A 19921-nucleotide genomic window follows, 5' to 3' on the forward strand; every position below is an offset into this window, starting at 1 on the left:
ATTCAAAAGTTCCTTGAAGATGACAGGGAATTCAGTGGAGCTGAGTTTGCATAAATTAAATGTATTGCCAGACATCAAAAATTGTAAGTCCCAACTGGGTGTGGTGGCGTAGGCCTTAAATCTCAGCACTTGGGAGCCAGAGACCAGTGGCCAGCCTGGTCTACAGAGTGAGTTCCTGAACAGCCAGGGCTACACAGGAGAAACCTTACCACAAACAAACAAACAAACAAACAGAAAAGCAATTGGAAGTCCCAGTTACAGACAGGTCACAGTGTGTCTGTTCACGCTACTGCTCTACAGAAGAACAGCTTCACAACTTTCTATGGCTCCTCACAGCCGACCATGTCAACACGGTTTGCAAAGAACAGTGGAGGAAGTCTCCACAAACCCTCTGAGGGCGATAATTGTAATGATGGTTCGTATCTTCACCCTATGTAATTTTATGGGAATTGAGAGTCTAGCCAAATAATAAGCTCCAGCCCTTTTCATCTGCCCAGTTCCCAGCACACTCCCGAGGTGTCTGAGGCACTTCTCACCCTTAGCTCTTAAAGCAGATTGTAACAATAACAACAGTAATGACAAGTTCACAATCTGCACGGTTCCCTTCATTAAAAGAGCCCTGGGAGCTTCAAAAACACTCATTAATGGAATCTGACAAAGCTTGGAAGGTGGGAAGACTCACCCATTCCCAGTTTTCTTGTGGCTAAATGTAGAAGAGAAGGATTGGAGATCCTGGGCTGTCGTTCCCTGCCACCACTAAGGTCTTCCATTCAAGAGTCCCAAGACTTTGGCCACATTCACCTTAGGTGAGTGCTAGTTCTTAGCGTTTCTTTCTTTCTGCGTGGTGTCAATTCTTATACCTTACACAGGGCAGTGTGGGGCCAAAAGTTTTTCTGAGCAACCTTGATTTAGCTCCATCTCCTCGAGGTTCAGTGATTTTTTTTTTCTGGTCAGTTTCAGAGTTCGTTTACATTTATTTATTAGAACGTAGGGTGTGAGCGTGAGTTGAACACTGTGTGGGGGTGAAGCAGGCTGAGAAAATGATTGCTGGAGTGAGGGACTAGCTTGTGCTTTTGGGGGGAACACTGTGTGATGGGATGCAGGTCAAGGGAGGCCAGGTGAGTCTCTCAGCCCAGCTGTGAGTTCCAAGTCGCCCGCCACCCCCCCCCCGCTGTTTGGATCAAAACAATGCTAGTAATGTAAGTGGGTGCCTTCCTCGCCCAGGTGCTGGTTAGAAGTGACCCTGAATGCTGGGTAGCAGCAGCGAGGAGGCTGGTGTTGGGGCTGAAGGGCTCAGTGCTGCTCTGACCCACGGGGATAGCCTGTCAAGTGGCTGTGGGGAAAGGCTTGTGGCTCAGACAGGGGCTCAAGGCCCCAAGACCCAGGCCACCAGGATCTCTTGAAACTTGGCCCCTTAAGCAGGAAGAAACTGCCCTTTCCTCTCTTGGCGGGGGTGGGGGGAGTGGGGGGCAGGTTCCCCGCCTCTGAAGAGGAGGGCAGGAGGGAGGAGCCCAGCAGGGCGTGTCGCAAGAGGGAGCGCCGCGCGCCCCGTGCGGGCCCCCTAGGAAGTGGATTTGGCCCGCTCCAGATCCAACCCAGCTTCCAGGTTTTCTCCCGGCCCGGCCCTGCGTGCTCCCGCCTGTCTCGGGCTCGCCCCCCCTCTCCCCATGCCCGCCCCCTCCCTCCCTAGGGCCGCCCCGCTTGGCCAAGTTTGCGGAGCCTTGCTGTGCGAGCCGGGCCAGTCAATCAGCGGCAGAGCTGAGAAGGGCACAGCCGCGCGGCCGAGGGCAGTGAGCTGAGCCGAGCTGGGTGAGCGGAGCAGCGCCAGGTAGCTGGAGCCCCGCGCCAGCGATCACTCGCCGACGCCGCCCACACTCTGCTCTCCTGCGACGCCTGCCACCTTCTCTTCTTTCCCTGAGCCCCTTCGCCCCTGGCTAGCTGGCCCGGGTCCTCTAGCCTTTGGAGCCCCGAGGTCACCGATCCTCTCCTTAGTCCCTTGGGTCCCGCGCCCATTCCACACCCTTTTCCTTGTACCCCACCCTGGCTGGGAGCCTGGCACCGGGGACCGTTGCCTGACGCGAGGCCCAGCTCCACTTTTCGCCCGCGTCTCCTCCTCCTGCCCTCCTCCTCCTCCTTCTTCACTACCAACTCCCAACTCCCCGGTTCTCGCTCCGCTCGTGAGTGTTGACTCCCGCGCCTCTCCGCCCGCTCCGCAGCGCTGCTTCCCACCCGGTCTCATTCTGTCCCCTAAAGGTGGGAGCGCATCGCTCAGGGTCCGCACCATGGCACGGTTAGGCTTGCTCGCGCTTCTCTGCACCCTGGCCGCGCTCAGCGCCTCGCTGCTGGCTGCGGAGCCCAAGTCGAAAAGTTGCTCGGAAGTGCGACGTCTCTACGTGTCCAAAGGCTTCAACAAGAACGATGCCCCCCTCTATGAGATCAACGGTAGGTGGGAATCCTACACTCGCCCCATTACCGAGAGGTGGGCACCCCGGGAAAAGGGGCGGCCCCCCACGCCGCACCAGGTAGCCGAGAGAGGGAGAAACCGGCAGTCAGGAGCCAGCCCCGGCTTTGAGCGGGCACTGCGAGTGGAGGGGGCCACCGGTTTATTCAGCGCCACTCAGGTCCCCTGCTGCTGCCTCCCACCCAAGCCCTCTCATTCCCAGGAAGCCACTAGGGACTCTGGCCCTCAAAGTGCTTGGCATGGGCTCTCTTGCCTTTTCCGGGTTGAATTCCTTACTGTGTTCCCCGCTTTGTTGTGTGGGTGACTACGAGGCCGAGTGGGGGCGGGGTGGGGAACCTCCTGGAGTTTGTAGATTCCTAGGGGCGCAAAACGTGCGACTTGAATGAGCGACTCATTGACGGTCTCCTACACCCCCCCCCCCCCCCCCCCCCTTCCACCCGGGGCACGGATTAGTTTTTAGGAACTGCAAGGGCTTTAGAAGTCACCTTTAGAAAGCGAACGCTTTACTCGGTATTCCTTCAAATCCCGACTTTTGGGAAGTCTCCAGCTTTCCGGAAGGTGTTGGATAAAAAGGGTATTTCCCTTCCTTTTCTCTTTTCTCACCTCATTTTAAGGGTTAATTGCACTTTCAATTACAGACCTTTGAAAGGACTGATTACAGGAAACCTAAATCTCGGTTTGGAGATGGTTATGCAAATGAAGATGGCTTTGCCTCTGAAAAAGTTCACCGGATTTCAGCACTGGGGGGTTGCGGGGGGGTGCGTACGGTATTTGGGGAACTCTACTGGAGCACTGGGGAGGCAGCATCAGGTACGCCCTCCCCTCCTGCTCGCGAGGTCTTCAGGCCCGCCGGTGGCAGTGCCTGGCCGAGTCCTCCTTCCCTGTTGTACTCGATTTTTGAAGCCGCCAACTGTTGCGCACAGCCCTGCGGGCTGGCGGCCGAAGCGACACAGGTAGCTTGTTCAGCCCGGGGGCTCAGAAGCAGCCACGAATCTAACTGGCTTTTGGCCAGCTTAACCTAACGGAGGAGTTAGAGACTCGAGCCCCGAAGGCCAAATCTCCATTCCGAACCTTTCATGGAAGTGTACAGAGTGAGCCTTTGCCTCGCTGTACTGGTTGCCCGGGTGGGGCAGGCAGGGGGCCAGCAGCCAGTAAAGGAAATACTGTAATTTTAACCAGGAACTTCCAAAGGCTTAAGAAGACTTGGGGGTCATCTTTTGGAAGGGCTATTAATAACCTTGGAGATTAAGTGCAGTCATCAATTACATATAAATTACAAGAGTAATTGTAAGTTGCTGGGCACTTTCAGAGTGTAACCGGCCTCTGTCTAGAAATAGAACTGAAGAAATTGTTGGTAGTAGCCCAGGCGTCCACTGCACCTTGGCAGTTGTCAAGTAACTCACACGCTACTGATGAAAGGCTGTTTGCCCTTCAGCTGCCTGTCTTTGGGAACTCAAGTATGTCCTCCCAGCCTCATGATTTTATTGGTTGTAGAGCTCTGAAAAGCCCCCTTTCTTTTCCCTCTTCCTCCTGCCTGCCAGTAAAAGAGAATTGAACCAGCAGCCGCAGAAGCTTGGGGGCTCTGCAGGTCAGACCTGAGGTCTTTTGTGCCCTGCGCTGTTTGGGCCTGGGTGCTTCAGAGATGATTGGCGTGAAGGTTACAGTTGTCATTCCCACATTCTGAAAGGAGGCATGCAGCTAGCTATGCACTTAATGGGACAGTGACAAGTTTCCATCTGCTTTTGCAAATAATATGTGCCTCTGAGATAGACTAGAGGCATTTTGGCAGTGGGCTATGAATTCACCGTCCCCAAGGCCTTCAGGTTTGTGGTGCGCAGTCTCTAGAGATGGCAGGGCATCTTCCCCAGCCAACATCGAATGGCAAATGAAGTTGGAAAGGTGGTCAGGGACACTGGGTGTTCCCCTTGATTGTCATGGGCACTGGAAGCTACCCGAGGTACATCTTTGCATAAGTGTCTATCTGGACATCCCCCTCCCCTCCAAAAGATAGGGAGTTAGTAGTGTCCAGCAGCAGGAAATGGAAGCTAATGTGCTCACACCCAAAACATTTTATTCTTTTTGTCTTGTCCTTCATCTCCCTCCCAGGGCTGCTGCTTTTATTTCCCCTTTTCAGTGACCTACTGGACCGCATTCTCCTGAGGAACAAAGGAAGTGCCTTTTTAGCTGGAATCCTTGGAAGACCACCAAGGACTTTAGCTCATGCAGTGCAATTTCGCACCACTTTCAACAATAACAAAAATGCATGACTGAATGGCTCAAAAATGTGGAGTGTTAGAGGCATTCATTTGAGTCTAGGACACTGTCACAACACAGACAGACCCCAGCAAATACCTTTAGATGGCTGGTATAGAAGCAGGGTGATCTTTACCGTCACCCTGGCCTCCCCAGTGACTCACATTAGCCTCATCTCCTGTGGACTATCCTTAGATAAGTTTGACCATTCGGGGAGGCAGTTCTGAGGAAGTCAATGTATTGACTTAGCATGAAGCTAGATCTGAATGAATTAGTGGCCAAGCACTTTACTTGGGAGAAGTATGGATTTTCTTCAGAGCTAAAGATGATTCATAGGCAGCAGGTTGCAATGTCTATGGGACCAGTTCACTGAACCTTAGGCTAATCCAGGTTTAATGTTTTATTTTGTTTGGGAAGAATGATGAGGATTGAACCTAGGGCTTTGTACATGCTATGCAAGCAAAGCACTCTCACCCTTGAGATATACCCCACTAGTTGAAGTTTTATTCTTGATAGCCTTGCACTTGCCCTTCTAGAGGTCTAGAAAGACTTTGAGCAGATTTGGTGTTCTGACGGGCTCTCAGTTATAGACCATAGTTGGAACCATCTTGATGCTCTATTGAGGGTGTCAGGGAGGAAGTTTATCATACTGCCAGAGTTTTTGAGTGAGATCCCGCATTGCCCACATGCTTGACTTCAGTACTTCTCAAATAATTTCCAGTCCAGATGCCATGATCACAAAGCATCTGTAATTAATAGCTTTCATTGGCCATATTTTTTTGGAGTGTCTGTTATGTGAAATATTCTATGCTTGGCATCACAGAAGCAACAAGAAGGGTATGAGATCACCTCCCCCCCCCCCCAAAAAAAAAACCACACCGGGCTTGGTAGTATGGAGATAAGCCATTCACACATACTTGGAATGCACCACGAAGTGTGATAAGTACCATGTGAGTGAGATGAGAATTGTGGGCTTTGGGGGGTATCTAAGAGGTAAAGCATGTGCTTAGCATGTGCCAGACCCTAGATTCAATCCCCAGCACAAACAAAACACAAACAAGGAAAAGGGAGTGGGACTGGAGTATTAAATAGGTAATGGTAGTTTGTTAGTATAAAATATTATGATATCTAAATGTTTTTTAAAAGGCTTGCCTTATATACATTGCTGTGTTGCCTGCAAGAATGTCTGTGTGAGGGAACTGGAGTTACAAACAGTTGTTAGCTACCTTGTGGATGCTAGGAACTGAACCTGAGTCCTCTAGAAGTGCTCTAAAGCCCTGAGGCATCTATCTCCTCAGGCCCTGCTCTGTAAAATCCTAACCATTTTCATTAGGATATGTGACAGCTAGCACATTAATAGCATGCTGGAGTTGTCTTGAAGAGCGTGGCATTTAGTTAGAAATAGTATTGAATTTGTAAAAGGTCCCTTTTCACAGCAACATAGAATGATACCAAGGAGAACTTTGTACCAGTCACTGTGATCTTGGAGTCATTGTTTCTGTTCTGTTTATCTTTATGCGCAAAGAACCTGTGAACATGTAACTATACTTGAAAATGGCCATATATGTATCTCAAAGGATTCTGAGAATTACTTAAGCTATATTAGGACAGAGGGGAAGGGAGTGAGTGAGATACTGAAATTTTATTGTATATAAGACAAAGTATGTTTCAAGATTTGTGTTTTTCCTCCATTTAGCTGGGCTGGATTTTTATTTTATTTTATTTTATTTTATTTTATTTTATTTTATTTTATTTTATTTCATTTATTTTATTTTTTGAGACAGGGCTTTATGATGTAGCCTTGGCTGTCTTAGAACTCACTATGTAGACTAGACTGGTTACAGAGATCTTCCTGCCTCTGCCTCCTAAATGCTAGAGTTAAAAGCATGCACCACAGCTGGGGTTGGATTTTGTTACTGACCTTGTGATTTTTTTTTTAATCTATTGACGTTATCAGTTTGGCTCTCTGTGTTTCTTTTGAGAGGGTCTTATTGAACCCCAGGGCCTGTCCCTTCAGTGTTAAAGCACCTGTCTTCTGGGTGTGCTAAAAAGAGAACTTAGTAACAGTTCTGGCTTAGCAGTGGAATCTCCTTTAGAATGTATAAATACAAAATGTTTGATTCAGTGTAATTACTATTTTACCTTTATTTGATTCACATCAGGTTGCATGCAATTTCAGGATTAGCTGGAGACTCCACTGAGGAAGGAAAAAGGGAGATTTCTGTTTTCTGAACATCAGTGTTAGTCTGATTCAGTCTGAAGTATCCTTCTCTGGTTCCCCAGTAACATTAATTATTTTGTGTAACACAAGTCTTGTTCCTATATGCTCACAAAAATACATTTTTGCCTTATAATAGCTAATAGCTATTGTGTAGTTTCTTTTGGTTCAGACCCATGCTAAGGACTTTTTCTCATTTAAAGGCCACAGCTATCATCTAAGCAGTCAAAAATTATCACCTTTAATTTACCCATAGAAACTGAGATTGGAAAGGATTAAGAAATACATTCTTGGGGCTGGAGAGATAGATGGCTCAGCAGTTAAAAGCGCATTGAGTTCCATTCCAAGCACCAACCGTCAGCAATTCTAGTCACAGAGGCTCTAACGCCCTCTTCTGGTCTCCAAGGGCACCAGCCATGGCACACGGTACACAGGCACATGCAGGCGAAACACCTGTAGCTATAGAAGTAAGTAAATACAGTAATTAAATAAGAACTCCATTCAGAGTTGTATAGATTGTGAGTGGCAGAGGCAGGGTTGGAACCCAAGTCCTCTTTGATCTAGAATAAAATATACACTATGTTGTGCTAAGATGGGAGGTTCCTGGTTCCTTTGGAAGTTCTAGAGATTTAAGTTAAGCAGCAGTGTCCTCACACTGTAGCAGAGAGGATTCAGTCACCTCTTCAACAGGCAAAATGTCAAATGCAGTTATAGATAGCATAGAGTCCATAGTAGGAGGAATATACATTATTTCTTGGACCATAGGGAGTGAGGGTTCCTAGGGAGGGAAATGTCATGGTTTATGTTGTTTTAGAAAGATAATTAGCAACACTTTGGAGTTAAAGAAGTTGGTGAGGCAAGAGAAAAAGGTAGGCAGATCTATTGGGAGGCTATTTAAATAGTTCTTAACAAGTCTACCTGCCTCTCAAATTCCTATTTTGATTTGGCTGTTGTCAGCTACTTTGGACAGAGTCATCCCTCTGTGTTGAGCTTCTGTGGCTCAAGGTATCATAAATCACCCTGTTTTCATTGAGTCACTGCTGAACTCTCCAAGGGTTCTGTATCCACCAGTAATGAGTATGTTCCAGCTGAGGGTCTCATGCATATGGATCTATGGTACCTGTGCTGTAATGGCATTATACTTCCATAGTATATAACAATTCCATTGGTCTGTTCTACTCTCAAGAATCTTGGACCTAAACACTTAAAATAAGAAAAAATTGAGAATAAATTTCCATGATATGTTCATGTTATCTCGAGAGGATTGTTTTGCTTTGAGGGAGTAAATGCAGTTATTGAACTAATAACTGAGCATTATAGGGACTTACATTTTTTTTTTACATTTGTTTATTTGTGTGTATATGTGGCAGTGGCAGGAAGTTGGGGTTGAGGAGATAGTCAGATGAGCTTGTGAATGTCAGGATATCTTGGGCGTGTTGATTCTCTGCTGTCTCCATGTGGGTCCCCAGGATTGGATTCAAGTGATCAGAGAGGCACCTATACCTGGTTAGGCATCTCACCAGGGTCCTGTTATAGGAAATTTTGTAAAAGATTCAGAATTCTGTATTCCTTTATGCCTTGAGATACAGGTTTAGGAACAAATAATTGAAGTGGTTATGATTTTGCATACTTAGAAGAGCACATTAGCACATTACCATGTTAGGTCTAGAGCATCGAGCTTGTTCAGTGAACATGAGTTATGCTTTTTACCAAAAATGTAAATGTTATATTCACCAACAGTAACAGGATCAGAATGTTTTATATAAATAAGCAGATACATTAAAATGTGAACAGGTAACAGCATTTCCAATTCCACTCCGTGAAACATCTGTTGCTTACTAGGGAGAACATGAAAGTGCAGAGAATTCATGAAGCGATTCCATCCCAAAGGTAATTTGAAATATTATATTTAAGTTCTGATGCATTTAATTTAGCAATCTGGTGGGAGAGAAAAAAAAATCAAAGAGATCCATCAACCAGGTATTCAACTTTTGAAAAAGAAACTCTAACAAATGTTCGAAATTAGGGGAAAAATTGAATGGAAGAGTTAAAGTCAATAACCTCCAGGAAGCCTGGAAACTATGTAAAAACATCTTATTGGAAGCCCAGATAAATGTGTGCCAGACATCAAAAAGACCAGCTGCTTGGGGGAAGGAGGAAAAAAAAAAAAGAACCCGGCATGACTAACTGGCAGAGTGAAAGAAGTTGCTTCAGGGAAAAAAGACGTCTCTCACAAAACAGAGGCTAGGGCAGGAGAAGTCCACCAGGTATGGTGAGGCAGGTACAAACTAGAAATTAAGTGAGACAAAAGATAATTGACGGTGAATCTTGTGAGGTAGATTGAAAATTCCTTCATGTTACCAAGATGGTGAAAAAGGTAGGTGGAGCTCAACTTTCCAGAGGAGAAGCAATATGGTTTCTTTAAAGGCATATCATGTCTGATTAATCACCCAGGGTTTCTTGCCAGGAGAAAAAAAAAGATCATGAGAGGGCTGGGTGTGTAGCTCAGTGATAGAACACATGCTTAGCATGCACAGGGCTCTGGATTCCATCCCTAGTATTAGTCATTCAATCCGATCAATAAAAGCATTTGGATGCTAGGAAACAGACATACATAATTTAGGTTTTAAAAAAGTTATGGAACGGGATACCGGAGCTGAGAATCCTTAAAATGTCTATTTATTTTGGGATAGGTAGGGATGTTGGTTTAATGATGGAAAATTAATTGAGGGAGAAAAGCAAGTCTAGTGCCTTAGAAGTAAACGGAGAGGGCCTGCTTTCTTAGAATGAGTAGTTTTAGCCTAACTCTGACAAATTTGTTGTCTGATAGTTTTGATGAAGATTTTCTTTCTTTGAAAAGGAGGGGTTGGGGTGGTCTTAGAATGTAGAATTAGATTAGTGCTTGTCAGTTCACGTTGTACTGTAGCATCACTTAAGGGAGATTTTAAAGCACACTGATGAGTGGGGCTATGTCTTGGCTGACTGGGTTGCCCCCTTCCTTTCCCTCTCCCCCTGTGTCTGGCACTAGGGATTGAACCTACACTAGGACCTTCCGTGCAAGGCAAAGTGCTCCACTCCTCTGTGATATTGTTGTTGGCTTTATTTTTTGTTTTGAGACAGGTTCTCATTAAGTTGCCCTGGCTAGTCTTGAACTCACTCTGTAGCTGAAGTAGGCCTTTAACTCAAGTTCTCCTGACTCAGCAGTAGTGACTGGAATTTAGGCCTCTGTGTGTATGTTTTTTCTTAATGATTATCTGCAGTTAAAAATCACTGCTATTAATGATGTCTAAGGTTCATCTCATCTCTGAATTGCTGTGATTCTGAGATTCTGAACTTTCCAATGAAATTGGCTCAGGTAAAAGCTTTCATTGCAACACTAGGCATATTTGCTTTAATTTTGGCTAGTCTGGAGTTAAGTGAATGCCTATTAAAAACTTGGGGAAAGATATTTTAAACTCAAGATTCAAGCACAAACCAGAATCATTGACTCTTTGGAAGTAGAGACATAAGGTCATTGAAAGCACTTTGGAGGGAATTAGGGTGAATCCAGCCTTCTCGTCATATATTGAATAAATGTCAGTGTGCATGGTGATATTTCTTCCCTTTCTCTTTATTGGTAAAATAACCCCAAATCTCTTTATTCCCAACTTTAATGTTCTCTTTGCCACGTGTTTATTCTCTTCAAGTGTCTTATCAAGAAAAAGAAGTACAACAAATCCCTGGGCTTCTCCTCGGCACAAGCATCCAGAACACAGCTGGGAATGTGGGAACTGTGGGAAAAGCTAAATGATGGAGACAGCTGTCAGAAAGCCTGTGCATTCTGCTCGGAGCAAAGGCCTTCAGAACTTTTATCATCAGTAATCATTGAGCAGTGCAGTATGCTAGGCTCTGGGGATTCCAAAAGGTGTAAAACTGGAATCAAGCTTTTGAGTTTACATCTGAACGAGGCAAATAGATTACGGAAATAGCATTTACACTGGAGGAGATAAAGTATATCTGCTTTCCTAGCCTATGGCTGATGAGTTGTTGTAAGTGTGCTGGCTGGGAGGTAAGAGGGTATTATAGAAAGCTTTTTTTTTTTTTTTTGAGAAACCTAAAACTTGACATCTGATGGAAATGAAGAGGTTAGTGTGAATCTGGGTGAGTGACCAGAAGCTGAACACACAATCAATTTGTTGATCTGGGCTTTTTGAGGCACCCTTGAATTTTTAAGAGATTTTAAAAAAATTATTATTTTAAATTATGGGCATGTGTGTTCTTGTGCACATTGGGCAGATGCTTTCAGAGGCCAGAGGTGTCGGTCCCTGTCATGGAACTTGTGGTTGTAAGATACCTGCCATGGGTGTTGGGAAACAGACACCTGTCCTCCTCGAGAGCAGCATGTACTCTTAACTGCTCAGGGAGCCATCTCTCCAGTCCACAAAGCATCCTTTTTAGGACAGGAACTTTTGCCTTTGATATGTTCTGAAGTAAAACAGAAAGTACATTTGAGATAGTTCCACTGGAAATCCTGGGAAAGTGAATGAAAGCTTTCAAGGCAGTGGCAGGGGACGGGATGGGGTTCAGTTAATTTATACTTTTGCCTATTGAGAATACCCAGGGTCCCAGTGAGGGAACCAATCAATATGCTCCTTTGTCTCTCTCCCTTCCCCATCTTCCTCTTCTCTCTTTCCACTTCTCCCTCACCTTCCCCTTTTCATCTCAGCCAGGTCTTTTGGTTATAGCCCAGGATGGCCACAATTTGCCATCTTCTTGTCTCATTTTCCCCAGTACTGCCAGTACAGGTGTGCACGCCAACTTACCTGGCTCATGTTTTTATTTTAAAAATCAAAAACAGATTAAAGCTCTGTGCTAGAGTGCTTGGCCAGTGTGTTCAAGGCCCCGAGTTCTGTCTCCAGCTTCCCACCCCTACAATAAGTTTAAGAGTGTATACTATTAATGTAATGGCTTATCCACTTGACAGCGTTTGGCTTATGAGTTTGTTCCTCTCCAGCTTCTCTTCTAAGATCCTCTAGAACATCCAAGTTAGATGAATTGCCTGCTCTGACCAGTTTGGGAAACCAACATTTTGACCTAAAGTCACAAGACGCAAGAAAACTGGCTCTCAGAGGTTTAAATATTTGAATATTGGTTTATCTTTTAAACATTTACTAAACTAAGTAAATAAATGCATTATGATAAAAAAGAAACGTTACAATTTAAGGATACTTAACCCTGTAGCTATTTGAGCCTTTCAAAAAGAAAGCCCACTTTGCCCTGTTAGACCCAATCTGAGAGACCCAGACACATTCTGTCATACCAGGTAGCCCAGTGGTAGGTTCTTGAGAAATGTTTTCCCCCTCCTCCCCTGGGGTTGAGACAGGGTTTCTAGTCCCGGCTGTCCTGGAACTCACTCTGTAGCATAGACTGGCCTCAAATACAGAAACCTGCCTGCCTCTGACTCCCAAAGCGCTGCTACTAGAAGCCTGTGTCACCACTGCCTGGCTGAGAAATGTTTTGTGATTTCCAAAAGTACAGGAATTATTAAAGTTTTATAGTAGTTCTGTGAATAGGTTTTTTTTGGGGGGGGTGATTCTGAGGGTGGAGCCCTAAGGCTATGCACATAATTACAAGGCCAGGGCTGGGCATCACTGAGCCCAGCCCTCATTCTAGGAACTGGCGTTTTTATTCAACCTGCGCTGTTTGAATGTTTTTGTCTTCCTCCAAGTTCGTATATTGTGAGCTGAACACTGCGCATGCTCATGGTATTGGGATGGTGGGACTTTTGAGAAGGAGGTGAGCATTTTGAATAGGGTTGGTGTCTCTATTAAAAGGCCTCAGAGAGATTCCTTGAGCATGTGTTATATGCAGTCAGCAGTGAGAAGCCTGGCATGTGTGAACTAGGAAGTGGGTCCTCACCAGACATGGAATATGAATATGCCAGTACCTTGATTTTGAACTTCTTAGCCTCCTGGTGGCATGCAATTCACTTCTGCCATTTATAAGCCACATACTCTACTTTACTGCAGCTACCTAGACCTTGGCGCCCAAAAGAAACAGGGCAAAGCCTAGTGTGTTTTGTTCCTCTCCACATCCAGTGTTGGTGCTGTGCTTGGTTTGCTCTGGGGTGAGAGGACAGCATTGCTTGTGGTTTGCTTTAATCCCAGGAGACATCTCACATTGTCTGCTTCAGCAAGAGCAGCAACTCGCTGGGCTCTGGGCTCGCAGATGAGCTTTTGAAGCCTGCCTGGCTTTGCTTTTGCCTATTAGGTGTTCCTTTCCTTCTTCCTCTTACCCAGGCCCTCATCTCGACTTCTCACTACCATGGCTTTCACACCAGCCCTGCTCCCAGCTAGCCTTCATTCTGAACCATCCAGCTCCTGTCTCCTGGAGTGGCTGGAAGTGGTTGCATTTGCGCTATAGGGCTCCCCTTGTTTCCCCCAACTCCTTGACACCAGCGTCTCAGCAAGCCTGAAGTCCCCAGCATAGAGGGTTTTTTTTTCTTTCTCCTTTTCTTATTGTTTCTATTCTCTCACACATTTGTCTCCATTGAGTGTTCAGTCTGGTGTTTAGTCAGAGACAAAAACAAAGCACTCTGTCCTTGCAGACAGCAGTGGAAAGCATGTGGTTAGCAGCTCCCACTTGCAATGGTCCAGTCTGAGTGGGAGTGTCATTTTTCTGGCAGTCACTTCACAGAAGTCTCTGTGTGTATGTGTGTGTGTGTGTGTGAGTGTGTGTGTGTGTGTGAGTGTATATGTGTGTGTGAGTGTGTGTGTGTGCATGTGCGTGCATGTGCATGCCAGAATAGGCGGTCATTACATTATTTACAATTTATAGTTGAATTTTTATCTACTATTGTCAAAAATTGCTTTAATTATTCAATAGTCCCCTTGATAAGGCGGTTTAAAAAAAAAACAAAGAAAAGACAAACTTCTCACCAGCATATCTTTACAGTCCTTCACAGTTGCTCCTTCTCCAGGGAAGTCAGTGGGTTAGTGCCTTGGTTCCATGGAAAGATTTCTCTTTTTTCTTGGCATGGCAGAAAGGGGGGTTGAAATGAGTTTATTTTAAACTGCGCTTGAATGAAATACCCCCATCTTGCCATGTGGTTAATGTTTGGCCTTGTTCACCCTCAGTTTGGTACTAACTGTCTTTGCTCTCTTTGCTCTGCTGCTTCAGGTCCACTGGGCTTGGATGCCCTTGGGAGAGACTATTCTCGTGGGAGGAAGTCAGGTAATTGATCATTAAGCAGTCTGGCACTCTGAGGCCACATTCTCATTCAGGTACAGAGGCAAAAGAAAGAACGTCCCCATGTAAGTGTGTGTATGTATCCATTCTCTTATGCTCTGAACCAACAGTCCGGTCACCCATTTTTTCTTATGGTCTGAACCAAGATTCCAGTGACCGGATGGTATGTATTTTTGCTTAGATGGTCTTCTGTGGTACCTACTGCTGGGCCATGTTTTCAAGATGGGTCCTGAACCTGCACTCTTCTTCTGATCAATCTCAAACACCGCCACACTGATCTTGGTGCCTGTCACCTCTTGCTTGGATTCATTAGTGGCTTATCACCAGTGTCCTTGGCTTTCAACACAGCAGCTAGTGTGTTCCTGTTTTTTTGCACTTAACTCAGGTCACATTACTTTCTCTGCTCAAAAGGCTCTAGTGGGAGACAGTGAGATGGCTTGCAGGTTAACATCATTTTCCTCCAAGCTTGATGACTTTAAGTTCATTCCCAGGACCCACATGGTGGAAGGAGAGACACATTTCTCACAAGTGTTCCTCTGACTTCCACTTGTCCACCATGATGTGCACACCATCATCAAGTAAATACACAAAACCAAATCACATCAAATCTAAATAAAGGTTCTAGTTGCTCCCTGTGCCGTCGACCCCAGAGTAAAGCTGAGAGCTTCTGAAGCCCTGTGGTGTCTGCCTCTCAGGTGTCTTTTGGTTGTCACAAGTTTCTCTCTCTTCTGTGATGCCCTTGGCTCTACTCTAGTCACACTATCTTCTCTTCCTCAAGTACTCAGGAATAGTTGGGCCTTTGCATGTTGTATCCTAGGCCCTCACCCGTGCTAGGTAAGTAATGTACCCTAGGGTTCCATCCCAGACTTTGTACTTTTTCTCAGTGCTGACAATAGCTTGTAGCCAGACTATAGCTCATCCCCTCACAAATTTCAGGCTTGATCACTTACTGCCTCACTATAGAAGCTTTTCTTTATCTATATATATAAAATAGGAAAATACCCCCTCTCCTCTCACCCTCCCCCATCCACAGATTTTGTCATGCTCTTTCTCCATTTTCTTCTTTGTGTTGTCACCATCCAACCTTGGGGCAGAGAACTTGATCTCTTTGTTCACTGCCCAGCACTAACTGTCTTTAATACATTGTCAGGTACTCAATATTTGTTGAATGAAGCCATAATTGAGCATTTTTTTGCAGATAAGCTGCTCTTAGGAGAAAGCTTATGGTGACCATGAGATGACATACACATCTTACCCTTGCTCAATAGGGAAGGGATACCTAGGCTGAGGATTCCATCCCTATTGAGTTGGCTGTTCACTGGCAGGCACTGCAATCAAAATAATGAGAAAGAGAATTTAGCATCAGGCCTCAGTCTTGCAGCTTATGGACTACCAAGGATCGGAGGAAAACTGTTTTCTTGAGTGTTTTAGACCTATGAGTCTCTTCTTATTTTCTAGGAGTCATGCTTTTCCATCATCTCTAGCTGCTTGCCACCCCAACCCGTGAACATGCCATTTGTGTTTCTGGAAGTGAGTCCTGAGGCCAGTTGTAGAATACTTATCAGAGCAGTGCAGAGGTTATGGACTTGTTATCAAGACTTAGAAGCAATACTTTTTTTTTTTTTTTTTTTTTTTGCTGTATACTCTGGATGGGCGTCTTTATTGATACTTGTTGGACTTGGATGGGTACTAGAAAGTTCTAAGTTAACTTGTGGATGACTTTTCTGTTGTATTCTGGAGAGGAATCAATGTATAAGCACCAAAGCCTTCGGGTGTTTGTGAAAAGGCAGTGTCCACTCTCATCCCATAATGAGAGAGTGGCTCAGAATGGTGTCCTTCAGTTCAGTAATGAGTAAAACATTGGCTCAGCATCATATGGTTGGAATGTCCCTGTCAATTGGTAACTTTCCTCTCTGAGGCTTTTAATTAGTGATGATGACGTGGTGTGCAGGTTGCCTCCAGGAGGAGAGGAGGACCCTGGCCCCTAGCCTGGAGAGCAAGTACAAAGAGGCTGGTCACAGAGATTAGGACAGAAACAAATGCAACCCGAGTGATAAGTGTAGCACTTGCAGGGACACAATGGGAAGCCCCATGCTACTGCTTAGCCTAGCCTTTCACCATTTCAAGAGTTACTAGTTTTTAATTTTATTCTCTTTTACTTCATTTCTCTCTTTTCTTTCCTATTTCTTTTCCTGTGCTTAAGATGGAAGGACTTCACATAAGCAGAAAATATGGTTGACCCACAGAACTACAACCCCTGCTACATTTTTTTTCCAGAAAATTTAGATCACTTTTGTATGAAATCCATATTTAGATGGTGATTTCTTCAGAAATTCAAAGTCCTAAGTAGCTGGTACCCTGCATGTAGATACCAGAATGTAGGCAACTTTACTTACAGTCACAGTGAGATCCCAGTATTTGGAGCATTAACTGGTTACACTTCTGGGCTATATGCTCTTTCCCAACTTTGCTGTTCTAAAGAGCTGATCACAGCAAAGGCTGAAGGTCCAAGATCCAATTGATACAGAATCCTGACTGCAGGGTAATAAATTGGATATACCAGTTTGTATTCAGAGGGTCAGGTCTTTGCTTCATGATGGCAATTAGGGTATACCCTGGTTTCAGTACAAATTGAAATGTGATGATTATGGCCAGTGTCCTATTTAAAGTACTGTGACTTATTATCATGATGAAGATAATTTGTCCAAATCAAAAGAAAAGTGTTTTGTTTCTTAAAATTTAATCTTTGAGATGGGCCTGGGGTTATGAAAGACTTGTGATGTAGGCGCTAAGCCATGGGAGTTCATGATGGAGCTTACAAAAAGAGATTCAATGTATTTTTTGTTTGGTTTTTGAGACATGCTTTCCTATGGAGCTTAATGGAGACCCACCTGCTTCTGCCTCCTGAGTTCTGGGATTACAGATGTGCGCCACTATACTCAGCTTCTGCTTTTATTTTAATTTCAATTTTTTGCATATTTGTGTGTTTGCTTTGAAAATGAAAAAACGAACGGTCTATTTTTAAAGCTCTCAATCACGTTCATCAGCGAACTCCTAGCGTCTGTCCTGGAGCCCTGCATTTTCTTGGTTACCTCTAAGCTTCGGAGTGAATTAAACACAATGGGATTCCGGAGAAGAACACATTCATTATAACATGGTATGCATGCAGTGTGTTTGCAAATCAACTGAGTGATATAAATATCATATTTGAAGATGTTCAACATCCATAAGGGAGGAAAAGTGTTACTAAACATATCAGGAACCACTGAAACCAGAACCATTGTGTTAATTTCAACAATATCTTTGTTTATTTTCTTCTTTAGTGTGTGTGTGTGTGTGTGTGTGTGTGTATGTGTGTGTGTGTGTGTCACATACATGTGGAAGCCAGAGGATGAATGTGTTGCTCCATCACTCTTTGGCTTATTCCATTGAAACAGGGTCTCTCATATCTTGACTCTCCAGTTTTCTCTATGCTCCCTTGCCAATGAATTTGTTTCTGCCCTTCCCCCAGTGCTGGGCTTATGGGTGTGCCTAGCTGTGCTGTCTTTTTTTCCCCAACTTAGGATTCAAACTCAGGTCCTTACCCTTTCCCACTGGGCCATCTTGCCAACCCAATAGCTCTGTTGTTTAAAAGTAGATCTCTTAAGTTGTTTTTGTTGCTATACTTCCTGGAATCACTGTGTGTTAGAAAGTGGTAAATCTTCATTTCCTTCAAAATACTGTATGGTTCATCCCATATTCCTTCCAATTACTCACATTTATAGAAGGCATTTTTCCAATTGACCATATTAATATAAGAGACTAGTGGTAGCTCTGCTGTTAACGACAGGATATTTGTTTTCTCTCTTGAAGTCCCAGCAGCTGTTGTACCCTCATGTTTTGCACAGAGGAAAAACAACAGGGAAAATTGAGACATGCTTTTAATATGAGGAGAATGTAGCTGATCACTCAGAATAAAAGGAAATGATTGCTTTGGCACAGTTATTAATTTCAGAAATGTCTGAATGTATGCTGTATGCTTGAATATTATGCCAGTGCTCTGGCTTCCTAGGGTGACATTTAAGAAATGGAGATTTTGATCCTGTGTTTTGCCAAATATGAATTGCCTCAAGTTCTAGGGCATTTGTTCTTAATTGATGATAGATGAGTTTTCATCATTTTCAACAGTTTCTAGAAATGTGATCAGTAAGTTAGGTCAGAGCTTGTAATTTTTTTATTTTTTATTTTTTTATTTTTTAGTTTTTTTCAAGATAGGGATTCTCTGTGTAGCCCTGACTGTCCTGGAACTCATCTTGTAGACCAGGCTAGCCTCAAACTCAGAGATCCACCTGTCTCTGCCTCTTGAGTGCTGGAATTAAAGGTGTGAATTCCCATACCAGGCTAGAGCTTGTATTTTTATAGTTACATACATGGTCATGTTGAGGAAAATATTGATTAGAGAGATAATCGAGGGATCATTAATTTGTCATGAAGGGTTTCGATTATGACAGTCATTTTATGAAATAAAGCACACAGTTCTTCCTTCCTTCCTTCCTTCCTTCCTTCCTTCCTTCCTTCCTTCCTTTCTTAATTATAAGTTTTCTCTGTAACATAAGCTTGCCTGGAACCTGATATGTACCTCAGACTGGCTTCCAACTTCACATTATCCTGTCTTTACTTGATGTAATTTTTCCTTTTGGTTGGAATTGCCATGATGGGTATGAGCCATCATGCCTGGCTTATCATTATTTTAGTTAAGACAGAGTAGTAGTACATTTAAATGTTAATAAATGTTCAATGTTTCTGACTTTTCTCTTACACTACAAATTTCCTTGTACTAGATTCAGGCCTGGGAAATGGGAAATTTGTGCCCATGTCCTTTTCCAAACAATTTCTTGTAACTTTGACCCAGCATGTCTCCTACACCTCTCTTCTCTTCCCCCATCCCCTAATATTTGTTTTCTTTTAATCAGTCAATATTGAATTTTTTACCATTTAAAGAAAAAACAAGAGACTAAAATGATTTCATCAGCTCTCTAATTGCTGTACTAATGGAAATCTGTTAGTCCCTCAAACACCACGGGTGCAGTTATAAAAAGAGCTGGTTACTGATCCTTGAACCATATGTGTTTAATTAAAAAAATTCTGGCAGGACATGAAACTTAAAAAAAAATCACAAAATAATTAATGAAAACTCCACCTGCTTAAAATTATTTTAGCCATATTCAATTAGATTCCTACAATCATAACAAAAATTGTTATTTACAACAATTATTTTGAGTAACAAGAGATGACATTCACTGAGCATTCAATTTTAGATATAATTTGAATACATTATGTGGATTAATCCACTTAATGCAAATAGGAAATACAAAGAATGAGCACAGAGGAGAGAATTTCAGATGGAATGAAGAATTTAAAACCAGACCTATTACAGTAAATGAACTTTGGGCTTCCAGGTAGCTGAGGCAACACAGGACAACCAACTGCTTATGTCTTTCCCTCCTTATCTGATAAAAAGAAACAGTTCTTCAGGCAGGATATTTTCTTAGCGTTCCTAAATCTAGAAAGAATTTATTTGGTAGGCTCTTTTGTAAAGACATTAGACAGGGTAATAATCAGTGTTGTCAACATGATTTCACATGGCCATTTCTTCCACTGATCGCCCATAAAGCCCAAAGAAACAGCAATCAAGAAACTCAGCTGGGCTGTCAGGTTTGTGGTGGCATCATGGATCTTTAGTCTAAAGAGTGTGACTCTTCCTATCTCTAGTGGTAACTATG

General features: G+C 43.9%; 1 protein-coding gene across 1 annotated transcript in view; it reads left to right on the forward strand.

Annotated features, from left to right (window-relative positions):
• The first annotated feature begins 1811 nt into the window (after window positions 1–1811).
• Gpc4 (glypican 4) overlaps window positions 1812–19921 on the forward strand; it is a 110183-nt gene continuing 92073 nt past the window's right edge. The window contains exons 1-2 of the mRNA XM_028764987.1: window positions 1812–1828; window positions 2254–2442. Coding sequence (XP_028620820.1) covers window positions 2283–2442 — 160 coding nt within the window. The 5' untranslated portion in view covers window positions 1812–1828; window positions 2254–2282. The remainder of the gene's footprint in view (window positions 1829–2253; window positions 2443–19921) is intronic.

This window comes from Grammomys surdaster, unplaced genomic scaffold (genome assembly GCF_004785775.1).
Source record: "Grammomys surdaster isolate TR1022 unplaced genomic scaffold, NIH_TR_1.0 147, whole genome shotgun sequence".
Lineage (NCBI taxonomy): Eukaryota > Metazoa > Chordata > Mammalia > Rodentia > Muridae > Grammomys > Grammomys surdaster.